At 43.2% G+C, this 26,712-nt stretch overlaps 1 protein-coding gene across 2 annotated transcripts; it reads left to right on the top strand.

Moving 5' to 3' along the window:
• The first annotated feature begins 2,186 nt into the window (after positions 1-2,186).
• LOC124133389 (testis-specific serine/threonine-protein kinase 1-like) lies at positions 2,187-25,404 on the top strand. Of its 2 annotated transcripts, none has more exons than XM_048401136.1 (12): positions 2,187-2,571; positions 4,794-4,901; positions 6,459-6,658; positions 8,249-8,304; positions 9,182-9,314; positions 9,792-9,910; positions 11,931-12,064; positions 15,903-16,113; positions 20,025-20,266; positions 21,897-22,121; positions 23,799-23,902; positions 25,120-25,404. In XM_048401136.1, the coding sequence occupies exons 1-12, from the start codon at positions 2,293-2,295 to the stop codon at positions 25,325-25,327; spliced, it is 2,019 nt and encodes a 672-aa protein (XP_048257093.1). In that variant the 5' UTR covers positions 2,187-2,292; the 3' UTR covers positions 25,328-25,404. The 2 variants fall into 2 exon arrangements, with proteins under 2 accessions (XP_048257093.1, XP_048257092.1); XM_048401135.1 differs by having other exon boundaries at positions 23,799-23,935.
• The last annotated feature ends 1,308 nt before the right edge of the window (positions 25,405-26,712 follow it).

Raw genomic sequence — 26,712 nt, 5'->3', positions numbered from 1 at the left:
ATATATTTAACCTTTGACCTTTTCCTTTATCAACGGAAAATATTAACCATGTTTCGGTGTAAGATCTTTGCAGTTGTGGTCTCCATACGAAATCTCCATATGACGAGCGTTTGTGTAGTCTGCCATGCTAAACGCCTTGATAATGTGACAGATTAACTCAATATACTGTTGATTTGTAACAGATATACCCAGCTGAGCTCAAGAAGAGGCCTAGGGTGTCGCGCTAATTATTTCATGAATTCCCCAATAATTGAAACCTATCAAAAGACTGATGTCAACCGACATATCCATAATATTACACGAGTAAAATCCGTTGCAAAGTACGCCGCTTTTAGCAATATTCCAGCAATATCACGGCGGGGACACCAGAAATGGGCTCCACACATTGTACCCATGTGAGGAATCGAACCCGGGTCTTCGGCGTGACGAGCGAACGCTTTAACTACTCAGCTACCCCACCGACCCCAAAGTACTACACGATATGAAGCGAAAATCTCAGGACCCGAGGAACATTTCATTTGCATTTCAGTATTTCAATATACAAATAAACGAAATTCTTGTGATGGTTTGGGACACTTTTCCACTCTTCTCCCTTCTTCTCCCTTCAGTAATGAGAAGATGGTTCGACGTAGGCAAATATCGGGATGAAATTATCATTGTAATTGACTTGTAATTCTCAAAAACATTTTTTTCTCATTTTACTTTCGCTTTACTCTATCCACCGGCCGTCAATACTTGTACAAGATGACTTTAAGAAAGGGTTTAAATTATTTTTCAATTTATGTTTTGAAAAATATCTTGAACCAAACAATCGGAAAGAATAAGAGATGTTTTTAGTTTTCGCATAGAACCTTTACATATAGATGTAGTCTCTGAGTGAAGATATATCAACAGTTGATCTACATTTGTATGTTAGTTTGTTGTTTAATGCCGCACCCAGCGATATACCAGCCATTTTACGTCTGTAAATAGGCGAATCTGGGCCAGACAATGCAGTGATTGATATAATGAGAAACAACGGGGTACGTTGACAAGCAATCAACCGAATAAATCCCTCAAAAAAGGAGAAAATGCTACACAGAGTAAAATCTGAATTTTGCTTTGTTTACTCTTCAGTCAAACGTGATTTTGTAAACACTATCCACTTCGGCGTTCGTATTTGCGTATTTTAAAAAACAACAACTTCTAAACGATTAAGGGTTATCGGCGACGATTCAGAATGATCATCGATGATGTGATTAGAAAACAGATGCCCCTTATCACATACAAGCATTTTTGGTAATTAAAATCTCTGGGTAAATAGCCGATATTTATATTTCAAAACATACGCGAAATAACGCCGTGAATGGCGATTTGGTAATATGTAAAAAATGGCGAGATTTACGATGTTACTAATTTTCAGTTTTCAGTAATTTTGTTTGCCTAAAATGTCAGCGGAATATGTCACAAAATAGAGAATTTCCGGCAGGGTTCACAACCTGAAGAGTATGTCTGTGAGTGATGCAGTTTGAATTTTATTTGTGTTCAATTTGGGGTTTTTAAAAGGAGGGACATATATGTCCCTGTGGCATCCAGGGGGGTAAAATGTGACAGTGAAGGTGGTCGTAGCGCTAACAGAGGGCGCTGGCATAACCAGTGACTTTTTCCCCGGATCGACGGAAATAGCCGAACGTGAGATTGGGGCGCTTCTCGAACATTCGTGAGCAACTCGTGTTATTCCGGGACAGGCCGAATAGCGACTCGTGCCCCTCTCATATCCATTTTTGCGACCGGGTTCCGTCTTAGCGCAAACGGGCATACCTAAATCAATTGTCAACTCGTTGCGTAATGGTTCACATATATTTCCCCATATATTATATATATTTCAGATGCAATTTAAAGCACATCTGGACATGCGGAATTATACAGCATGATTGAACACATTTAACTGTGTCTTGGGTATATTTTTAGATGCAAAACATATGTAAAATCAAAAATTATTTCTGAGGGATTCTTTGATGAACAACTTGAAATCAAACGCGCATTCTGATTGGTTTGTCGTATTTTCGCACATAACCTTCATCGATAGGGGGACGAGTCTTCTTGCAGGTTACGGAAAGGGGCGAGTGGTGACGAATGGCGGCTCGAAGTGCCAATACTGTTAAACGTCACAAAGCTGTGACGTCACAAACACCCTGACGTCATAAGCGAAAGAGCGCTGTCAGCGCCATGGCAGGATAGCGAGAAGACGTGGCGATGTAACTGCTCAAAGAACGGACAGATTTCCGAACAGGTAGAAAAAAACACCTGCAAATGGCAACGGGTACGATTAAGCTACCTTACAATCGCAGGGTTAATGTACCAGAGGCCGAGGGGGGTAAGAAAGGACAACTCTTCTCGTGTAAGTCCCAGACCGCCAAAGAAACCGAGAGTGAGATTGTAATGACAGAGTGTCTGGGCAGGGGGTACAGACTTCTCGGTAAGACTTTGGGGGAAGGGGCATACGCCAAAGTCAGTCTCGCTGAAGTATCGGCAGCCAAACTCGCTCGATGCAAGGGACTGTCTGACACCGTGGATGGTAGCAACCCGTTCGTGAGTATACCGTTTGTCTTTATTGAGTGAGTGAGTAAATATGGTTTAACGCCGCTTTTAGCAATATTCCAGCAATATCACGGCGGGGGACACCAGAAATGGGCTCCACACATTGCACCCATGTCGGGAATCGAACCCTGGTCTTCGGCATGACGAGCGAACGCCTTAACCACTAGGCTACCCGACCGCCCGTTTGTCGTTATTAATTCTTGGGTAAAACTCCCCCACGGGTTTGTCTTGATTGATTTTTGGGTAAAACCCGTGTAAGAGTATCGTTGTATGGGGGCAAAGCGTGTACTTGTTGTTAATTACCATTTACTTTAACTAACGGCTGAAGTAGGCTTGATCCCTTGTGATACGGCACATTGAAGAATTATTTCGATTGTTTGTTTGTTGTTTAGCGCCGCACTGAGCAATATTCCAACTTAATGATGTGTTCTGTAAATAACAGATCAGACAATGCAGTGATTGACATCATGAGCATTGATCTAAGCACATAGGATGCGATGACATGCATCAACCAAGTCAGCGAATCTGACCACCCGATTCCGTTAGTCGCCTCTTACGACAAGCATGGGTGGCTGCAGACCAATTTTAAACCAAATTTTTACGGGTTGAATAATTTCGAAAAATATTGACATAATTTCGAAAAGATTCGACCCTAAAGGGACATTCTTGTAAAAAAAATAACCGATTTGTGGTAGGGTCGTCATATCCATGGACATATATTTGAGGGTAAATGATTAACAATACCGGTGTAATTATTATTAGAACAAACCAGTTTTGGTATAGTACACGTGTGTCATGGCCAAGGGTATAGTGCAAGGGTTGACAAGCATTTGAGAGCTGGAGGGGGCGGTCGGGTAGCCTAGTGGTTCGCTCGTCACGTCGGGTTCGATTCCCGACATGGGTACAATGTGTGAAGACCATTTCTGGTGTCTCCGCCGTTTTATTGCTGGAATATTGCTAAAAGCGGCGTAAAATCACACTCACTCACTGAGCTGGAACAATCAAATGTACATACAATTTATCCTCATTCATGACATAAGTTACTGTAATGCAAAAGAAACTATACCTCTCAGTTGATTTTATCATATGTTTCATTTCCAAATCAAAATATCGTAAGTTAGAGAGAATATATAAAATTGAACTGTTCTTGCCTTTTGTCAGCACTCAAAGAATACTTCTACATGGTTTAAATATTTAATTTGCTTTAAAAACTTTCAACAATTAAAATAACTATAAATCGCATAACACACAACTGCTGGTGGGTATCTTAGAATCTGATCTTTGAAAATCAATAAATTTGCTTCATTTGCCCCAAATTTATATTTCAAACATGCGGACAGCTTAATCTTTTCGAGTTTGTTTCTGGAACAAATTAATCCATTTTTTTAAATCCCACGGTTGGGATTCATTTTTTTGTGAAATAAATAATACGAATATGGATTATAAAAAAAGGTAAAGGGTACCGACTGAACCATGATATTGGGGTTACATTATTTACTGATATTATTATTATTTTTCTTTCAAATCTGGATTTATAAATAATGAGAAATATCATACAACTTTTATATTTAGTTCATATGAACATGTGCGACAGAAGAATTATTGCACCATGTACTAAAAAATGGACCATGCAAATGGCTCTTTAAATAAAATTTAATGCACGATTTACGATGTGGTTATTTTGTATTAATATCATATCTTTCCAAGCAATCCCATGCAACTGATTTTGTCAAATGTATTTGTAAACAACTAATTTTGACCCCTTTGTCTTAGGCGGCGCAAATCGCTGTGCAGAGATGCGTCCCTCAAGCATGCCACAAACGCCAATGATAGTGGGTTCGAATCCCGGTCCGCTTTGATTATGTTTTTAGTTTTTTAGCACAATATACCAAAGTGGTAAACGTCTAAGACTTTCCTCCCACATTTAGCTGACACAACGTGATATAACCGGAATACTGCTCAAAAGCTCCGTTAAACCAAATTCACTCACTCACTCATTTGTATATACAACGCACAGTTAAACCTTCTCAGTCCGGACCGTAGCATGTCTATTGAGATGGTTCGGATTAATAAATGTCCAGATTAACTGGTGAGGTTTGTGAGATGTTCCTTTCATATATAAGCCAACCTTCCAAGAAGTAATCTCCTAAAGGTGGCTTTCTGGACAAAGGGTGTCCGCACTAATGAGGTTGTACTGTATCTCTACATCCAAGGTGGCTATCAAGGTGATCAACAAGAAGTTGGTGCCAAAAGAGTTTCTCCGAAAGTTCCTTCCCCGTGAACTAGACAACCACGCTACGCTCCCCCACCACCCACACGTGGTGAGTATACCTCTTCCCCACCCCCACACCCCCACACCCCCACCCCACACCCCCACCCCACACCCACACCCCACACCCCCACCCACCAAAAAAAAGTTAAAAACATATACATATATATGAACTCTCAGACAGCAGATAGATATAAATACCAACTTTGAGTAAATTAATCCCAACATTTGAGCGAGCTTCCACTCCAGCGAACCTCTTCAGGCTGGTTCTCCTAGTTGTTGGGGGGCACGGGTGGCCCAGTCGTCTAAGGCGCCGCGATCCGCTGTGCAGAGTTGCGTCCCTTGGGAACGCCAGAAACCTATGATTGTGGGTTCGAATCCCGGTTCGCCCCGATTATGTTTCTAGGTTTGTCAGCACAATGCCCGTGCTCGTGGGTTTCACCGAAGTGGTAAACGTCTGAGACCTGCATCACTTGTGGCTTTCCTCCCACATTAAGCTGACACGCCGTGATATAACTGGAATACTGTTAAAAGCGGCGTAAAACCCAACTCACTCACTCACTCACCTAGTTGTTATTTGTTGAACATGCCGCGATATAACTGGAATACTGTTAAACGCGGCGTTAAACCCAACTCACTCACTCACTCACTCACTCACTATTTGTTTAACATTTTATTGGCTTGGGGCTCTCACTAATTCACCAATTCCTCAAATCCTCCTCTCGTGGTGAGTACGTGGTGTGTTAGCAACGCGTGTGGTCTGGCGTTGATAAATGTATAATTTGCATACTCGTATATGCAAGAGGCCGACGTATGGTTCCTGTAGGAAGTGACAACTTGGAGACGATGGCTTGCGGTATATACAGTTTTACTTTATACATGTAGATATATACATACAAAAGACACTATGTGCCAGGTCAGCACATAGTGGTAGTGGTTGTCGTCTAGGTGCCCCGGAGCACCCAGCCTAACCCTACCTAGGCTAAGGGTAAGACCTTTCTTTTCTCCTTCTCTCTGGACCAAGGCTTATATAGTCAAGGTCACCTGACATTTAGTAAGTAATAAATATAAATGTAAACAGTAAATCATCAGTCACATACTTGCACATCTCGCTCAGGATGGCAGACGGTCGATGTACATAAAAATGGGGATTAACAAATAGGATTAGCATCTTATAAATAACAGCAATGAAGTGTTTCAAGGCATATAGATGTCATGGCTCCAGGGTAATTAGCCTTTGCAATTAAATGTTCTTCAGACAATGGGTGTCGTAAATCAGTCGCTATGACAGTATACGCATCCAAACGTGATGAGTATACTAATAGATGCTCACGCCATCGACATCCGGTTTCCCCCTTCCAGAGTTACCCAGTAGGAGATGAGACACAAAACTTATGTACAGTAAACTACGGTTATAACGAACTCAAAGGGACTACTAATTTTAGTTCGCTATAACCGTAGTTCGTTATAAGTACATATACAGCATGACTACAGCAAGTCGTCGGGACCAAAAAGTAAGTTCGTTATATCCGTGAGTTCGTTATAAACGTGTTCGTTATAACCGTAGTTTACTGTATAATCGAAGCTATGTCACATGTCCACGTCCCAGGTTCAAGTGTTCGAGAACTTCTCCACGGCCGACCAGGTGTACCTTGTCCTCGAGTATTGCGAGAAGGGGGACCTACTGGACATGATCAACCGAACCATCAACAACAACCAACGCGGCATCAGTGAGGACCTCACCAAGAAGATCTTCAAACAGATGAGCCAGGGCGTGCAACACATGCACAACAACGCTATCGTGCACAGGTAGGTGGATTTTAGTCACAGTAACACCTGCACAACAACGCCAGCCTGCACAGGAAGGTGGATTTTAGTCCCAGTAACACCTACACAACAACGCCATCGTGGACAGGTAGGTGGATTTTAGTCACAGTAACACGAACAACGCCATCGTGCACAGGCAGGTGGATTTCACTCACAGTAACACCTGCACAACAACGCTATCGTGCACAGGTAGGTGGATTTCACCCACTGTAACATCTACACAACAACGCCATCGTGCACAGGTAGGTGGAATTTAGTCACAGTAACACCTGCACAACAACGCCATCGTGCACAGGTAGGTGGATTTCACTCACAGTAACATCTACACAACAACGCCATCGTGCACAGGTAGGTGGATTTTAGTCACAGTAACACCTGCACAACAACGCCATCGTGCACAGGTAGGTGGATTTTAGTCACATAAACACCTGCACAACAACGCCAGCCTGCACAGGTAGGTGGATTTTAGTCACATAAACACCTGCACAACAACGCCAGCCTGCACAGGAAGGTGGATTTTAGTCCCAGTAACACCTGCACAACAACGCCATCGTGCACAGGTAGGTGGATTTCAGTCACATAAACACCTGCACAACAACGCCAGCCCGCACAGGAAGGTGGATTTTAGTCACAGTAACACCTGCACAACAACGCCATCGTGTACAGGTAGGTGGATTTCACTCACAGTAACATCTACACAACAACGCGATTGTGCACAGGTAGGTGGATTTTAGTCACAGTAACACGAACAACGCCATCGTGCACAGGTAGGTGGATTTCACTCACAGTAACATCTACACAACAACGCGATTGTGCACAGGTAGGTGGATTTTAGTCACAGTAACACGAACAACGCCATCGTGCACAGGTAGGTGGATTTCACTCACAGTAACATCTACACAACAACGCCATCGTGCACAGGTAGGTGGATTTTAGTCACAGTAACACTTGCACAACAACGCTATCGATCACAGGTAGATGGATTTTAGTCACAGTAACACGAACAACGCCATCGTGCACAGGTAGGTGGATTTCACTCACAGTAACATCTACACAACAACGCCATCGTGCACAGGTAGGTGAATTTCACCCACAGTAACACCTGCACAACAACACCATCGTGCACAGGTAGGTGGATTTTACCCACAGTAACACCTGCACAACGCCATCGTGCACAGGTAGATGGATTTCACTCACAGTAACACCTGCACAACACGTCGCTATATCAGTGCAATAATCTTGACCGCGACGTTAAACCCTGTTTCACCTCACCTGTGAAGCATTGTATTGCATTTTAAAGCATTGTAATTTCATTGTTACGATATATCCAAGCGATATCTCCTGCGGAAGCCAGTATGGGTGATAAAATCGCTTTAGCGCTGCGATCGTTTTGAGGAATCGGGTCCAGGGTCCCGTTTCACAAAGCGATCTTAGCGTTACCACTGTGGGAAGCCTATGTTAAAATATGGGAGTTACAGTCGTCATAGTGTACGAACCTGAATAGAAGTGTCATGTTTCTGTTTGTGTGAAAGATGATTGAGGTACATTCTCAATGTATCTTTCTGTCTTCAGAGATCTGAAGTGCGAGAACATCCTCATCACGTCAGAAACTACCGTTAAAATAACAGGTAAGCCTATATTAATAGCAGGAATGTAGGTCATGAAATACTGATTTCTTCGGAATGTAGGTCAGTATGATGAGGAAGTATACTCGTTAATACACTCAGAGTCGCAGCCGTGAAGATCCGGGTTAGAATTTGTCTTCAGCAACCCATGCTTGTCATAAGATGCGATGATACTTGTCGTAAGAGGACGGGGGATCAGGCTCGTTGACTTGTTGATACATGTCATCGTATCCCATTGCGTGGATAAATGCTCATGATGTCAATCACCGGAGACTTAAGTCTTTACAGGCCGTCGTCAAATAGCTTGAATATTGTTGAGTGTGGCGTCGGGGGTCGGGTGGTCAGACTCGCTGACTTGGTTGATGCATGTCATCGTATCCCAATTGCGTAGATCGAAGCTCATGATGTCGATCACTGGAGACTCTATTCTTTACAGACCGCGGTCATATAGCTTGAATATTGCTGAGCGTGGCGTTAAACAACAAACAAACTTAAACGACAACTAACGGGATCAGGAGGTCAGGCTCCCTGGCTTGATTCATGCATCTGTAGATCGATGCTCATGATATTAATCACTGGATTGCTGTGTCCAGACTCGATTATTTACAGACCGCCGTCATATAGCTGTAATATTGCTGAGAGCGGCGTTAAACAACAAACAAACAAACAAACAAACAAAACCCGATCCAACTGGCCTCCTTTTCCGACCAGCATAGGTTTCTGGGGACAATTCCAACCCAGAATCACCGCGGGGACATATGAAGTAGTACAATTATTTTACACTAAGTCTTCCTTATCACAATGATACGCAAACAGAATGCTGAAAACATGCATGTTTATTATAAAAAAAATTTTAATGTGTGTCATGTTTTCATTGTAGACTTTGGATTCTCCTGCCGCTTCCCAGACCGGAACCTGCTCCTGAAGACTTCCTGTGGGTCGTATGCGTACACAGCACCGGAAGTGATCAAGAACAAGCCGTACGACGGATACAGAGCGGATGCCTGGAGTCTGTGAGTAAATGCTTTACTCGTGGCTAAAAACAGTGTACAGGACTTTTGTCTTCTGAAAATGTGCTCACAGGTAATTCAGGAACGTAGTGGATACATACTTGTGAATATTAACAATGGGGTATTCCAGGCATTTTACGTGCGGCATCATAAAACAATGCAAACGCATGCGCAATGAATCCGGAACATGTGACACATGGCTACAATGCGAACATTTTCAGTATTATGAGAAATTAATATATTTACCATTGCCTGTTTACATACATGGAATGAATTTCAATTGTATTTATCAAATTGTTTTTTGCAAATCACGAACAGCAATAATCAATAAGAACAATGTCAACACAAAATCTTCATTTTTGTATAACGCGAAAATTCCACGGTTACGTTTCCTTTTGATAGTACACGCTGTCTCGTTTAGAAAGAATAAAATTGGGCCCAAGACACAACCTTGTCTGATACCGATGGGTGTATTTCCAGTGGCATCATCCTGTTCGCCATGGTGAACGGCCGTCTCCCTTACAACGACAGTCAGCTAAGCGAGATGGACGAGGATATGAGAATGCAGAGGCTCAGATTCGAGCGTAATGTCTCATTTGGTGAGTGTTTCTTACATGACCGCCAGGATATTGTTGCGTCCTATACTGCCCAACCTTTACATTTGTTAATACATTATTTAAGTCGTAAGAGGCGTCCAACGGGATCGGGTGGTCAGGCTCGCTGACTTGGTTGAAGCATGTCATCGATGCCAATAGCGTGGATAACTGGATTGTCTGGTCTGGACTCGATTATTTACAGACCGACGTCATATAGCTGGAATATTGCAGAGTACGACGTAAAACAACAAACCAACCAACATTATTTAAGAAATAAACGACAAGTAGGAGTTGTTTATCGTACAATATAATTTATTGTACGATAAACAACGACAACGAGACGTTTATTTCTTATATGAGATATCATTTTGTACACCTTTTTCAAGAATGTGACCTCTTCAATGTTGGACAAGTCCATTTTATGTACAGGGGGGTGGGGGTTAAGTTTGGTATTCTCACAATTTTCAAGTCGATTATCTGCACCTTTTCTCCCAATACTGACTGTCATATCTCTCTCACTTTTGGGTGCGATCGCGCGGCCATTGCGTTCATCTGCGCTGTCCAGCTGCATTATGGGGAACAACTCACTAGACTTTCCTCGTCATCAAGTTGCGCGCACATGTTCTATTTTCCATAAATGACGTCAAGACAGAACAATGTTTTATCGTGACATAAACCACGCTTCGTTGTTCATTGTTATTTAGGATTTACCGCGTAGCTATTTTATTTAATAAATATTCAGTAGTATGTACTTCTCAAAAGAAGTTAAGGACCACTCTATTCTTTCATATTACCAGAGTTAATCTGTCATGTTCTACACAAAAGAAGTTAAGGACCAATCTATTCTTTCATATTACCATAGTTAATCTGGCATGGCTTGGTCCTTAACTTCTTTTGAGTAGTATAGTTGGCCGAGCGGACCTGATATGAGACCAAGATGAGATCCAATCAGTTGATACGGGGGCACGGGGGGCCCAGTCGACTAAGGCGCCGCGATTCGCTGTGCAGAGTTGCGTCCCTTAGGCATGCCAGAAACCTATGATTGTGGGTTCGAATCCCGGTTCGCCCCGATTTTGTTTCTAGGTTTTTCAGCACCATACCCGTGCTCGTGGGTTTCACCGAAGTGGTAAACGTCTGAGACCTGCATCACTTCGGGCTTTCCTCCCATATTAAGCTGACACGCCGTGATATGACTGGAATACTGTTAAAAGCGGCGTTACACCCAATTCACTCACTCACTCACTCAGTTGATACAGAACGATAGATGCGCGTCCAGCGCGCTGATCTTGTATTTTATATCGGAAAGTAAAGTATATATACACATGAGTATATACTGACGGTCAAAAGAAACTTTACCATAATTTTTAAAAATCACAAAAGATAGCTGCATGATGTAAAATGTATTGAGAAGATCAAACTCTCAACGAAATTTCCCAGCTATGTGACTGCGGTCTGTAAGTAATCGAGTCTGGACCAGACAATCCAGTGATTGACATGATGAGCATCGATCGCAATTGGGATGCGATGACATGCATCAACCGAATAACCGAACCTGACCACCCGATCTCGTTAGTCGCCACCTGCGACAAACATGGGTTGCTGAAGAAATTCTAACCTTGATTTTTCCGCGTCAAAACATATGTCTTTTAAAGTAAATAGATATATTGATTCTTAATTCGGCTATGCGGATTTACACTGTATGCACACCAGTTTTACGGTTATACCACCATGAGCAAACAATAAATATCTTTTTTCCTTATTCATGGTAATTTCGGGGCGGTAGGGTAGCCTTGAGGTTAAAGCGTTCGCTCGTCACGCCGAAGACCCGGGTTCGATTCCCGACATGGGTACAATGTGTGAAGCCCATTTCTGGTGTCCCCCACTGTGATATTCCTGGAGTATTGCTTAAAGCGGCGTAAAACCAAACTCACTCACCTACTCAAGGTAATTTCGGTATGTTTGGTCAGGTGCTTGCTCTGAAATACACGCCAAAATGTTGTTTTAACTCTCCCCTGTTGTGTAGACTGCATGGTGCTGATACGGAGGATGCTCCAGTACAACCCCCTGCTCCGCCCGGTCGTGGAGGAGGTGCTGTCAGACCCCTGGCTCACTGGCAAGAAGCCCATCCCCCGCCAGTTCAACAAGCCCAAGTGGATCGTGAGTAGCAAAACAGCCTCACAGGCCTGGGCATCTATAGGTCAACAATGTTCTTCATCCGACATCGTGCGGTGGGGTAGCCTAGTGGTTAAAGCGTTCGCTTGTCACGCCGAAGACTCGGTTCGATTCCCCACATGGGTACAGTGTGTGAAGCCCTTTCTGGTGTCCCCCGCCGTGATAGTGCTTGAATATTGCTAAACGCGGCGTAAAACAATACTCACTCACTCCTTTCTGGTGATACCCGCTGTGATATTGCTGAATATTGCTAAAGAGGCGTAAAACCATATTCACTCATCCGGCATTAATGAGGTTAAATAACACCAGACAAGACCGACAGATAGACAGACGGAAAATTGTATTTAAGTCTCACTCGTAAAATAAATTTTAAAATACAATGATATTGTAGGGAAAGTGTCTACGACAATCGCTCAATGATTTATGAGAGACAATAAAGCATGGTATAAAACAGTTACTGATATAAAATGAGACATATTAGAAATTATACAAACATATTTGCCAACGCTAATATCAATATAAACGTTGACGTTGTCGTAAAATGTCACAGCAGGCTTTGGCTGCATAAAGGTGAGGTCAAGGTTAGACAAATATACACTGTAAGGCAAAAGAAACGTCATGTGGATGTATCATATAAATATTTTTATTTTCAAATGCTTATATATGTAAGTAAAGACATAAATGAAATTAACAGTCTGGGGGATGTTTTTGCGAATTGTGAATTTGGGGAGGCACCAGAAGACATCACAGCTAGGGGGTTAAAAATCAGTACCTGGTGTGGCCACCACGGGCGTTGACTACAGCCACACATCTCCTGTACATGGAGTGGACTAGCCTGGTGATGAAGGCCATTGGGATATGGGCCCATATCCTCAGGAACGCTACACGCAGTTCTGCTGCAGTTGTCGGCCTTGGGCGTACGTCGTTGAGTCGGCGTTGGATCTCATCCCACAAGTGTTCAATGGGATTCAAATCCGGACTGAGGGCAGGCCAAGGCATGATTGGGATGTTGTGCTGCTGGAGGAAGTCCCTGGTGACTCTGGCAGTGTGGAGACGGGCGTTGCCTTGCTAAAAGGTGTGGTTTTGATGACGGGCAAACAAAGGCACGATATGGGGTCTGAGGACTTGGTCAATGTAGCGGAGAGCTGTGATGCCATTACCCCTGCCTGGACCAATATTCTGAAAGACCACAGGTCCCACTCTCTGGTTCAGTCCGCTTCCACCCCAAACCAAGATGCTTGGATCTCGTTCCATAACACAAGCATCAGCATAACGTTCGCCCCTCCTTCGCAAGAACCTAACTCTGCCATCCACCGTTGAAACACAGAAGCGACTTTCATCAGTGCTGTTGACGTCAATTTTGATGCTGCCTGCCAATTGCAGTCGGGCCTGTCGGTGACGATCTCTCAGGATGGGTACACGAGCAGGACGGTGGCACGAGATGTTGTTGGCAGTTAGGCGACGTCGGACTGTACGATCACTGATGGCACGCTGGTGGTTGCCAATGGTTGCCGAGCTGTTTCAGTGGCCATTTGGAATCGGTTCTGCAGATGTTGGCGGATCATGAACCGATCTTGTCTGGGAGAAGTGACTCTAGGACGACCACTACGCGGTCGGTCGTCGTTGGTGTTGGTGGTGTTGTGGCGATGTTGCAAACGATATATCGTTCTGACGTTGACATTGAATGCATCTGCAACGTCCTGTGCACTCTGGCCTGCTTGCAGTCTTCCGATCGCTTGTTGTCTCTCATTTCCTGATAATCTTGGCATGGCTGATGAATGGAAATAGCGAAAGCCAGCTTAACAGTTTGGGGTGTCTTTTATACCCATACCATCCACGATATGCACGTGCATCATGTGAGTCCCTTTGACAAGACGTTTCCGCAACTGAGTCCCATTGCACTTTTGTAGGCTGCGTTTGGGCAAAGCACTCCATTTTAAACTCAATTGTTAAATGGACTTTAAGGCAACAAAAAAAAGCAGTAGAACGATAAATGAGTTTATTGACCACAGAACATGTAACTACCAGTGTCTGTTAAGTTTTATCAGTATTTTAAGAAGTGACGATTCTTTTGCCTTTCAGTGTACATACGTTTATGTGTTTCGAACATCTTATTTACTTATATAATCAGGCAATATGAGAACTTTTGCGGCCACGGGGATCGCTTCCGTGGTCAAGTGGTAGAGAGTCTGCCCGGAGAGCGGATTTATTATTAAGGTCAGGGGCTCTATTCCCGGGCCGCGTCATACCGTAGACTTAAAATATGGTACTTGTCGTTACCCTTCCTGGCGCTCGGCATTAATAATATAATATAAGGGGCTAAAACAAGGACTGGTCAAGTCTGTGTACAGCATATAGTCGGGACTAAAAGGTTAGTTCGTTATATCCGTTAGTTCGTTATAAGCGTGTTCGTTATAACCGTAGTTTACTGTATGTTCAATAATGTTGGACGCGACAAACCCCATTTAACGTCACCTCGCCTGTAGCCATGGATGTTCCTGCTTATATTGATTGTTCGTCCGCAGCTTGTTTCCGCCGTATAGCTTCGTGCTTGTAAGCTGATTTCTCTGTCAAGTTTTACAATCCCTCAATACAGACACCTTCTATCTTCCCGAGCCAAGGGAGCTAACTGATTATATAAGTCCAGTTTCCACCCTTGCCGAACTAGGCTGGAATTTCTGGGCTCGATCGTAGAGCCACCGAATGTCAAGTTCGTTGCGCGATTTTGATTGGACTATGCATAGACTCGTTTGTCCAACCAAAATGTGACACCGAAATTCAAACCTTGTTCGGAAAGGGTGGAAACCCGTCTTTTACAGCCAGTTAACTCCCCTGCCTCTTGGTAGAATGCAGATAATCCTTCTGTGTTTTGAAATTTGATGAGTCCCACTGTAGAGTAGACACCCCTAAAGCGCCCGGTTCCAAATTAAAATAAAGAGGTATCTACTCTTCAGTGGGACTACATCAAATTTCAAAACACAGTAGGTTTATCTCCTAAATAAAACGGGTCTTAAGTGCATCAAATCATGTGAGCACCTTGATTAAAAGCATTAAAAGATTTGGAAAATATCTGTCTACGCCCAGTTGACGGTACACATGCTTTGCAAATCCTCCAGTCGACCGAAATCTGGACGTTGAAATCCATGTTGTTTACAACCGGATGTCGATTTCGTTACGCGATTTTGATTGGACTATGCATAGACTCGTTAATCCAGCCAAACGATAACTCCATAATTCCATCTCAGTTCTGCAAGGGTGGAAACTGGACTTTTACAGTCAGCTAATTCCCTTGCCTCTGGAAGATGGATTCATTCATATTTGAACATTAAGAGATTAAACAAGGACTGCTCGGCTCGGAGTATACTGTGTCTGAGAGTGGTATCCATGTTACGAAGCTGCGTGGTATCTCATTGGTTAGAAGTATAAGACCGGCATTTCTTCGGACTAGTAAACCGCACAAGCAAACCACGCACACACGTGCATGCATGTCGCTGTATATGTGAAATAACCTTGAAAGCGACGTTAAATTCAATTTCATCCACCACATGCCGTTGTGATAAAGTTGAAATATAAATGTAAGACATTGAAGTCTTCACGCAGTTATATGTCGCTATTGAAGTTATATATGTCCTCTGTTTCAGAATCGGGGCGGTCGGGTAGCCTAGTGGTTAAAGCGTTCGCTCGTCACGCCGAAGACCCGGGTTCGATTCCCGACATGGGTACAATGTGTGAAGCCCTTTTCTGGTGTCCCCCGCCGTGATATTGCTGGAATATTGCTAAAAGCGGCGTGAAACCATACTCACTCACTCACTCACTGTTTCAGAATCCATACACGGCGAGCAAGGAGGAGTTTGGTCCGGAGAAGGAGCACTTGCGTGTAGATGGCGCTGGTTCCAAGAAGAGCGGTCAGCCATTGTGTTACCATGGTGATAACCCAGGTAGAGGTCGGCCGAACGCCACCCCAAAGTGTACTGTGACAATCAACCAGAGAATGGGGGAGACAGTCACTCTGAAGAGCCGGGGCAAGAACCAGAGTAAGTCGACTAGAGTACGAAAATAGACATCTGATGAAGCACGTGGGAAAAGAATATACCCCATATTGAAGGAATAGCGATGTCATTTGATTGTGACGTCATGGTAACTGATGACGTCACAATGATCTGCAAAGTATTGGGATGCAAATTCACTGCACTGCAGCTTGATCTCACCCAGGGATATCCCCATCTTCCCGGGGCAGAGGAGTTAACTGACTATAAAAGTCCAGATTGCAGTCTTTCCGAACTAGGTTGGAATTTCTTGGCTCTATCGTTGAATCACCAGTGTCTATAACGAGTTATGTCCCTTCTGTGCCCTTCCTATTGACCAATCAGCTTCCATCTTTCATATCACTTGTAAGGCTCTAAGATCTGTATTGTATTCTACCATGACATTGAAGAATGCTTGATTCTTTTTGTTTAAAAAGGGGTTTCGTTTTTGCTATGGAAAGCCCTTTTAAATACAGTAAGCCTTTTCACACAAAAGGTGCGCATAAATACATCGATCACCACTAGGAACATAAAACGTATCGATATTTCCTCTATTACACGCTTGGTCTCTAATACAAGCCTGGGCGCCGTTGTACAAAGCGACTTTAGCGCTAAGGTGATCGTAACTCCCATACCTTGACATAGACTTACGACAGTCGTAGCGCTAATGTTGTTTTGTACAACGGCACCTCGGTCTCTAATACATGCCAAGTCAATGGCTCTCGCGAAATTAATAGACGGCCTTGCGTCTAATAGAGGAAATACGGTAGTTTGATATCGGTTATTTTTGGCGACGGAATGTTGTTCTAGGGCGTAATCCTGACTGTTTCGGAGATGAGATTACAAGACTCTACAAAGGCATATCTTTTGCATACAAGTGAAATGTTTATGAAACTGTCAGGGACATGTTCAAAGTGAACAGACTCGGAATAGGCAATATCGATCGTCATTGAAAAGACCGACAATGAAAGTAAAATATAACATTATAAAAATGTGTTTGAAGAAACTTTATTTATAACAACATGTAGTTTACAAAACTTTTTGTGTTCGATATTCATTGCCATTTCTGTGGCAGGATTTGGCAGGAAGGGATTTGAAAATCCATCAGAAAATACTCCTCCCTCCGAAAGGCCACGAAAACAATGTCCTGGCATCACTGAAGTCACCGCTTATCAAACTTGATAAAATTCATTTCAAAACGCGCACAATTAAGAAAATAATTCAGGAACCACTATTTGGCCACAAAGGTCTCATTGCTTTCACACTCTGGCTTTGAAACCGCGAAATCTTTAAATTGACAGGTTACACCACGCAGATACCCTGTGTCAAAATATCTGGCTCGTTTGCAGCCTGAAAAACGGCTGTTCAGTCATTCTCAGTTAATTTGGTAATCATAATGTACCAGCAGGCTCAATCATTCCCAGTATATCTACAGGTTAATGTTGAACCACATCATAGATCGGGGTTGTCATCTTGCTTCGTTTAACTAGTTACGGAGAATGTAAACACAATATTATCAGCCATTGACAGTTGTGAGGTGTGAGTAACCGTGATTTGGTCAAGTTCTGCCACATCCAAGTTGGAGAGGCATATATTTTGATTTGTTTTTATTTACTGGGAGTCATTGCAAACTAACTAATCAGACTTACACATGTTAAATACATAATTGAATGTTAATTCATAAAGTTTGTTGTAGACATATATTTGTTTAGAAATTTAAAAATATGTCACCCCTACAATGGAAATGGCATGTTCGATTTCCAAGAAATGACCTCTCGCATATTTCCAAGAAATGACTAAATAATAAAAAGGTATCTACTCTACAGTGGGACTACATCACATTTCAAAACACGGTTGGTTCAAAACGGGTCTTACCTCGAGAAGTGCATCAAATCATGTGGGCACCTTGATTAAAAGCGCTTAAAGATTTGGAAATTATCTGTCTACGCCCATTTGACGGTACACATGCTTTGCAAATCCTGCAGTCGACCGAAATCCGCCCGTTGAAATCCATGTTGTTTACATCCGGATGTCGATTTCGTTAGGCGATTTTGATTTGAATATGCATAGACTCGTTAATCCAGCCAAACGATAACTCCATAAAACCAGCCTAGTTCGGTAAGGTTGGAAACTGGACTTTTACAGTCAATTACCTCCCTTGCCTCGGGAAGATGCACGCTCCTTTCCAGCGCGTGACACCTTCGTTACGCTCTCGGTAACATCGCTGCCACTAGTGTGGGCGCGGCCATTACAAGAATCTTGAAATTTGCCCTCTAATCCCAAATGTAGTAACGTTTATACTTTTGTGTATGTCTTTGGGAATGCCATCATATTTCATTTTGAAAAGGTTTACGTTTAACCATGTTTTCCAGATGAATTTACTTTGTTGTTTGTATAATCAGATTGGTTCGAGATTGCAGACAAACGAAAAATCAACCAACTTCTCCCTTACATTCTTACCATATCAATTACACGATAGTTTTAATGAAATAAAAATTCAAATTGACAAACAAAGACAAGTAATTTAGCAGGGGTAAGTGTATTCGGCGCCACGACAGTCGTCACTTGTTTGTAAACATAACGGTCATTCGATTGCGAGTTCAACTCCAAGCATGGTTTGGGTCACCTATCACAGTGGGGAGTTTTGACTGGTGTCAGCGATAGTATAGAGAGCTCCGCGAACGGACTATCGCTGTGAGGAGCTTGGGGAAGATGGGATATCTCCTTTGGAAGCCAGTTTTTGGATGATACATATGGAATACTAAACGAGCTCCCATGTAAAACCAATTTTATGAAACGAGTGAGTCACATACCAGGGCCCACTTGCACAAAACCATCTTAGAGTTAAGATTATCTTAAGCCTAGTATGGTAGTTACGGCCATCTTAGCGCTAAGATCACTTTGTGCAAGTGGGCCCAGAACCGTCCACGTGTGTCATAAAATAAGGTAGACTTGCAATGGTCAAGACGGAGAGTTGGTCATCTGAACGTGGGCACATATAACCTTTATAACTGCCTGTTATCTTGTTATCCGGACACACCCCTCCCCCTTTTTAAAACCAAATGTAGTCACTTTTGAAATGCTGGATCCGCCCTGGAGTGGTCTAGAGTTGGTTGGTTGGTTTGTTGTTTAACGCCGCACCTAGCAATATTACAGCTATATGACGGCGGTCTGTAAATAATCGAGTCTGGACCAGACAATCCAGTGATTACCACCATGAGCATCGATCCACGCAATTGGGATAGATGACATGCATCAACCAAGTCAGCGAGCCTGACCACCCGATCCCGTTAGTCGCCTTTTACGACACGCATAGTCACCTTTAACTACAAGCATGGGTTGCTGAAGACCTATTCTACCCCGAATCTTCACGGGTCAAATGTCACAACATACCAACACAAAAACACTGAATGAAAACAATGTCGTGTAGTTATTATGGCATGTAGTTTTTTGGTGGGAGACAACCCCTATAGATTTATATAGTTTTAATTAGTGCCATGCTAGTTGTTTTTAAACAACAATCTTGTTTTTTAACGGACTGCCACAGGTCCCAATCCTAGTCCACCTTTTACGAAGACAACACCAAAAGCCCGAAAAGCAAAAGGGCGAGACTGAAACGGGTCACTGTTAGAAACTGGTAAACGTCCGAGATCTGCATCACTTCGGGCTTTCCTCCCACATTAAGCTGACACGCCGCGATATAACTGGAATAATGTTAAAAAGCGGCGTTAAACCCAACTCACTCACTCACTCATTGTTAGAAACCAAAACCCCACAATGATCTTCGCATGTTTGTTTGTTTTTTGTTCAACGCCGCACTCAGCAATATTCCAGCTATTAGGCGGCGGTCTGTAAATAATCGGATCTTCACGGGTCGATCTTCACATATCAGTAAGTTGTATTGGAGTGCTGTGTTTAAGAGTACCAAGGAGTTGAACCACGCCCACAAACATGGCCGAAGACCGAGAAGGAGAGAAGACAGGAAGACAAACAGTTGCCTAGGAGACGCGGTAAGACGGCACCGCCAAGGAAGCTTAAGGACCAATCACAGTCCACGGCTCGGCTGACGCAGTTGCTAGAATTGACCAAAGAGAGAGCAACACGTCAGAAGGCTGGACAACAACACGCCCAGATGAGTGTGCCACTGTGGTATGTGTACAAGGTGAGCTATTTGTGTTCGTGTCATGCCGTGTCAGATACATAATTATCACTCTAGAGGTTAGACATTAAACGTGTAACCATTATGTCGGACCATTCGTGACCAACTCGTGTTATTCCGGGACAAGCCGAATAGCGACTCGTGCCCCTCTCGTGGCCATTTTTGCGACTAGGCTCCGTCTTAGCGCAAACGGGCATACCTAAAACAATTGTCAACTCGTTGCGTAATGGTTCACATAAATTTTCCCATATATTAAATATTTCAGATGCAATTTAAAGGACATGTGGACGTGCGGAATTATACAGTATGATTGAACACATTTAACTGTGTCTTGGGTATATTTTTAGATGCAAGACATATGTAAAATCAAAAATTATTTCTGAGGGATTATTTGACAAAGAACTCGAAATCATACGCGCATTCTGATTGGTTTGTCGTATTTTCGCACATAACATTCATCGATAGGGGGACGAGTCTTCTTGCAGGTTACGGAAAGGGGCGAGTGGTGACGAATGATGTCGGACGTGTAACATATACTGAATGGTCAGCATACATGGTTAATGTATGACTAATGAGGACAGTTGTTTGCTCTTATGTTGTTGTTTGTTTGTTTTTTGTCTAACGCCGCACTCAGCAATATTCAAGCCATATGACGGCGGTCTGTCAATAATTGAGTCTGGACCAGACAAGCCAGTGACTGATATCACGAGCATCGATCAACGCAATTGGGATACGATGACATGCATCAACCAATCAGTGAGCCGATCCCGTTAGTCGCCTCTTACGACAAGCATAGTCGCCTTTAGTAAAACCCAAGAGCACGCGTATGGAACTGACAAACCAGGGAACATAATCGGGAGGACCAGGATCCTAACCCACTGCCGTAGGTTTACGAAACCCTGCATAGTGATTTGCGGCGCCTTAGTGAGTGAGTGAGTTGGGTTTTACGCCGCTTTTAACAGTATTCCAGTTATATCACGGCGTGTCAGCTTAATGTGGGAGGAAAGCCCGAAGTGATGCAGGTCTCAGACGTTTACTACTTCGGTGAAACCCACGAGCACGGGTATGGTGCTGACAAACCTAGAAACATAATCGGGCGAACCGGGATTCGAACCCACAATCATAGGTTTCTGGCGTGCCCAAGGGACGCAACTCTGCACAGCGAATCGCAGCGCCTTAGACGACTGGGCCACTTTAGAACAGAAACCCAGACAGTGACTGATTGATTATGCAAGTTGCGTTTGGTGCTGCATATTTCAGCTATCCCAGCTTGTCGTCTGAATGTTTGAGGAAACGTTACGAGTTTGAATATGTTAATGAACCGATAGACCGAGGGTCATAATCGGGGGAAATTGGAGATTCAATTTAAAAATGGTTAAAAAGGGGCACTGATCATCAGCAATTCCTATGTTGCGTTAGCGAGCACATCGACTCACGGCAGCTAATGAGCCCAAGCGGGCAGTGTTAGACAGCCGAGAAGAAGCCAGCGATAAGTGCCCCTTTAAAGTGAGCAATTCTGAAGCCATGACATTCGGTCGAACTGAAGGTCAACTTTATCGTTATTGTACAAAAAGGATCAGAATATATTTGATTGTTTAAAAACAATGTACACGGGCCATATCCTGTTCCATAGATCCTTCAAAACAGCTGTAAACAGAATGGTCAACACGTTGGTAACACCGGAAGTCGCCAGTGTACTGCAGTGCCCTCTAGCGGGCCCAGGAAGCGGTACAAGACTTACGCGAGGGGCGCGAAGAACGGTGGGGGAGTGGTGAAGCTCCACGGCGACGCCACGAAGAGTGCCCTCATGGACAAATTGTCACAGAGCAGCGAGACAGAAACCCCCGAAGTAGAAGCCGTGAGTGAAAACACGCCCACTATTAAATTAATATATTCTGAATACAATTATTATGTCGTGGGAAGTAAATGTTAAAATCGGCTTTATGTTCCAGTCAAGATTCAAGATTCAAGATTCTTTATTCAGTATTTTGGGCCATGTGGCCTGGAGTACAATTACAATTACAATAATTGCTGCGTCACGTGATGTCAGGAAAATAAATACAAGTAGTCTTATTTCACATTAAATACATGATTTAAGTATAAGGCCAAAGCCTTTACAATGTTGATATTTTTGGAGTTGAGTAGATTACATAATCTGTGATTATCATGATGGACATTGGATAACCAAGGCAAATAGTGGTTTCTGACAGAAGAATATTTTGAACATATAAACAAAACATGAAATTCATCCTCTAATTGCCTCCCTTTACAGTGGGTACATAGATATAGACTCAAGTCTTCATTTGTATGTTTTGACTTTCGTAGCATGTTAATCTTAAAACCGTGTAGCGATATTCTGAATTTACAATATGCTCTCCTGAGTGATTTATTCGTGGGATTACTTTTCTAGTCTACATTATAGTGAAACTTAGTTGACAGCTGGGCCGCCTCCGTGGTCTAATGGTAGAGCGTCCGCCTGGAGAGCGGAAGGTCCGGGGTTCGATCCCCAGCCGCGCCATAACAAAAGACCTTAAAAGATGGTACTTGTTGTTACCCTGTCTGGCGCTCGGCATTAAGGGGCTAAAACAAGGACTGGTCGGCTCGGAGTCAGTATACTGTGTCTGAGTGGGGTATTCTTGTTAAACTGCGGCATGGTATCTCAGTGAGCTAGCACTATAAATCGGCATCAGTCCTGACTAGTACAAGCAGCCACACACACACATACACGTGCAAATCCAATTACTGACATCATGAGCATCGATCTACGCAATTGGGATACGATGACATGCATCAACCAAGTCAGCCAGCCTGACCACCCGATCCCGTTAGTCGCCTCTTACGACAAGCATAGTCGCCTCTTACGACAAGCATAGTCGCCTCTTACGTCAAGCATGGGTTGCTGAAGACCTATTCTACCCCGCTTATGGTTTTATGATAACCACGTTATTAACATTTTAGGAGATATTAGATGAGTGAAAATGTATTTTTAAACTAACAATGTTTACCTTCCCTTCTCCTTCTCCAAGGGACCCGTGAAAATTCCGGGGTAGAATAGGTCTTCAGCAAAATGAGAAAATGATATTTCGGGTTTTACAGTTGTCCACATAAATATACAAAACTGTACGGGTTGCAGTGGGCGCTGCTACTTGCTGTGCAGAGTTGCATCCCTTGAGCGTTTGGCTCATTTGGCAAATTCACTCATATCAACTTCACTCATAGACCCGTGAAGATTCCAGTGTAGAATAGGTCTTCAGCAACCCATGCTTGCCGTAAAAGGTGACTATGCTTGTCGTAAAAGGCGACTAACGGGATCGGGTGGTCTGGCTCGCTGACTTGGTTGATGCATGTCATCTATCCCAATTGCGTGGATCGATGCTCATGATATCAATCACTGGATTGTCTGGTCCAGCCTCGATTATTTACAGACCGCCGTCATATAGCTGGAATATTGCTGAGTGCGGCGTTAAACAACAAACCAACCAATCTTCTCCAAGGAAGGGGTCCTCGAACCACACCATGTCTTTACTCTTTCCAGGGGGACGCAACTCCTGTTACTTATGATGCCGACACCCAACAACCACAGGAAAGGCGTTCTTCCGTCAATAGATCCAAAAGCTGCAGAGAAAGGTTCCTCAAAATGTATGGTCCGAACATGCCAGCATACGTTAATGAGTATGTTTGTTTTTGGTTTTGTTTGTTGTTTAACGCCGACTCAGCAATATTCCAGCTATATGACGGCGGTCTGTCAATAATCGAGTCTGGATCAGAAAATCCAGTAGGTGATATCTTGAGCATCGATTTAGGCAATTGGGAATCGATGATATGCATCAACAAAGTCAGCGACCTGACCACCGGATCCGTTAGTCGCCTCTTTAGTTGTTTGTTTCTTTTTTAACGCCGCACTCAACATTATGCAAGTCATGTGATGGCAGTTTGTAGTGATAAACAGATCCATTAGTCGATCCGTCACGACAATCATGGGTTGCTGAAGACCAATTCTAACGCGGATCTTCACGGTTAAATGAGTGTGTAGGACATTTAAACTTGAGCTTCTGACGAGGAAGTATTTTGAAGTGAATATGTCAAAACTGGCTTAACATGTGGAGACGACAATAAATTGATTAAGGGTCCATGGTCAGTTGATATTTCCAGTCAAAGTCCAATTATTCAATTATTCAGTTTATTATATACTCTGTTATTATATGCCTATTTCATACCTCGATCTCCCCGCCGCTTGCAAAAACGTCATTGTCCTGTGCAATATAGACTAAAGCTTAGTCTTGAAAATATATTTTTTGATAGAAACTAACAACTCCATTTAAATTGAAAGGGAGCCCCAGTGTGATAGCTGAACCTGTGGAAAATCTAGACTTGCTTCGTTTAGAGCTATAGCGTTACAATAAGGAATGGGTGGAAGGGGAAATGATACTAATAGGGTATGTGCGAACTACTATTTGCAATATGGAGAATCTGGTTGAATTCACTCCAGCTAGCTTGATTGAACAGTCTGCAAATACAATTTGGTCGATAATGAACGGATTGCAAAAGGCGCGCGTGTTAACCATGTTCGCCTTCGAAATTCACGTTAGTTCGAGACTATTTACTTGTGCCGAGGACAAATCCAAAGGTGGTTGTCGTCATTGACTAGTTTCATTTGAGGGTTATTATTCTGAAGCAGGGAACTGGAACTGGAACTGAATAATAATGAATCTAAACATAGTAAACATATTTGTCCTGTTCAAGCATGACTAGCGACACGCTCTGGGGACTAATGAAGTATGGTGTTTGAGGCTGTCATGCTATCAACCCCTGGGTGGAATGAAACAGCAGTCTCTCTCAATATTTGCTTTCATCAGGTTCCCACTCCCGCCGTTGATGGTCCAGCGTCTTCAGATTCAGAACATTAATCCCAAGGCCGTGAAAAAGAAACCTTGCAGTCCCCCCGCCACCGGAAGTACTCCACCGGAACCACGGCCACCTTCTCCAAGCGCAGCCGCAGTCCACAAACCTGGTTCTGCGCGTGTGAAACCAGTTTATAAAGTTGTTTATCACACCTCTGTGTGACATCTTTTTCAAAAGTGTTTTGTTGTTATGTATTTATTTGAACATCAGTGGATCAGTGCAATAAATCCAGAGTTCTTTTTTCTTGTTTGTTTTTTGGTACTTGCTTCATAACGGTACAAGCACCTACCAACGAGACGTCGCATTGAAGATGAGAACGAGTCAATCTCATTAAAATCAGATCTTAGTTCTCGCTATCGCTAAACAAAGATCAGATTACGGGTCACGACAGACCGAACTTTCGAACTTTGACCGACCAATGGAATAACTAACAAGAAGTCGGCAATAGCCAATCAGAAGGCAGCCTAATCGAGCTTTACAGCACGAGTTTCAAACTGGCGACTACGCTTCCAAACATATTTTGAAATATACTCGATTAGAAAATTAAAAACTGAACATTCTGGAATAGCTAATAGATGTAATAGATGGTCTAGATTGTATGAATACAGCCATAACGCCCATAACTGTCGTTCGGAATACCATGTGTGTTTTTTAGGTTGCACGATAAAAAAAGCACATTCTAAATGTCACTTTCATGATCTGCTAAGCGATGCTCTGATTGGTCAGATGAAAGGTCGTTCTGACATGACCCGCAATGGGATGTCCTTAGATCTTTGTTAGCGAAATCTAAGATCTGATTTTAATGAGATTGTGAATGAGTGAGTGATGTGGTCATTTTTAGTTATAACACGGCGTGTGAGCTTGGTGTGGGAGTGAACTAAAGTGGAGCATGTCTTAGAGTCTACCAATTGGGGGAAGTGCGGCGTTAAACAACAAACAAACAAACCAATCGGAGAAAACAACAAGCACCGGTAGGTGCTGACAAACTTAGAAACATAATCAGGGCAACCGGGTTTCCATCAAACAAGCATTGGTTTCTGGCGTGTCCAAGGGACGCAACTCTTCACGGCGAACTGCTGCGCCTTAAGGGCTGGGCCATCCGCGCCGCGCACTGCAAGGAATTAAGTTCTAGTCTATGAGTCAGTAAACATAATCAGGGCAACCGGGTTTCCAACAAACAAGCATTGGTTTCTGGCGTGTCCAAGGGACGCAACTCTTCACGGCGAACTGCTGCGCCTTAAGGGCTGGGCCATCCGCGCCGCGCACTGCAAGGAATTAAGTTCTAGTCTATTAGTCAGTTCTGCCTTCATGAATACTACAGCTTCTAAAACGCAATTTAAAGGGCCACTGATCTACAGCAATTCCCCGGGACTGGTTGATGCCGTTATTGTTTTTTTAATGTGAGATCGACTAGTTCGCGACTTGTGCTGCGCCCACAGTAAGTATTTGTCGTTATTATTGATAGTAAAGGGGCGTATTGTCAAGTTGATCAACAAAATGAAATACAGTATAATAGTGAGTGAGTTTGGTTTTACGCCGCTTTTTGC

This window comes from Haliotis rufescens, unplaced genomic scaffold (assembly GCF_023055435.1).
Source record: "Haliotis rufescens isolate VD_foot unplaced genomic scaffold, xgHalRufe1.0.p SCAF_21, whole genome shotgun sequence".
NCBI classification, from domain to species: Eukaryota; Metazoa; Mollusca; class Gastropoda; order Lepetellida; family Haliotidae; genus Haliotis; species Haliotis rufescens.
This window is presented reverse-complemented; position numbering and strand designations above follow the sequence as displayed.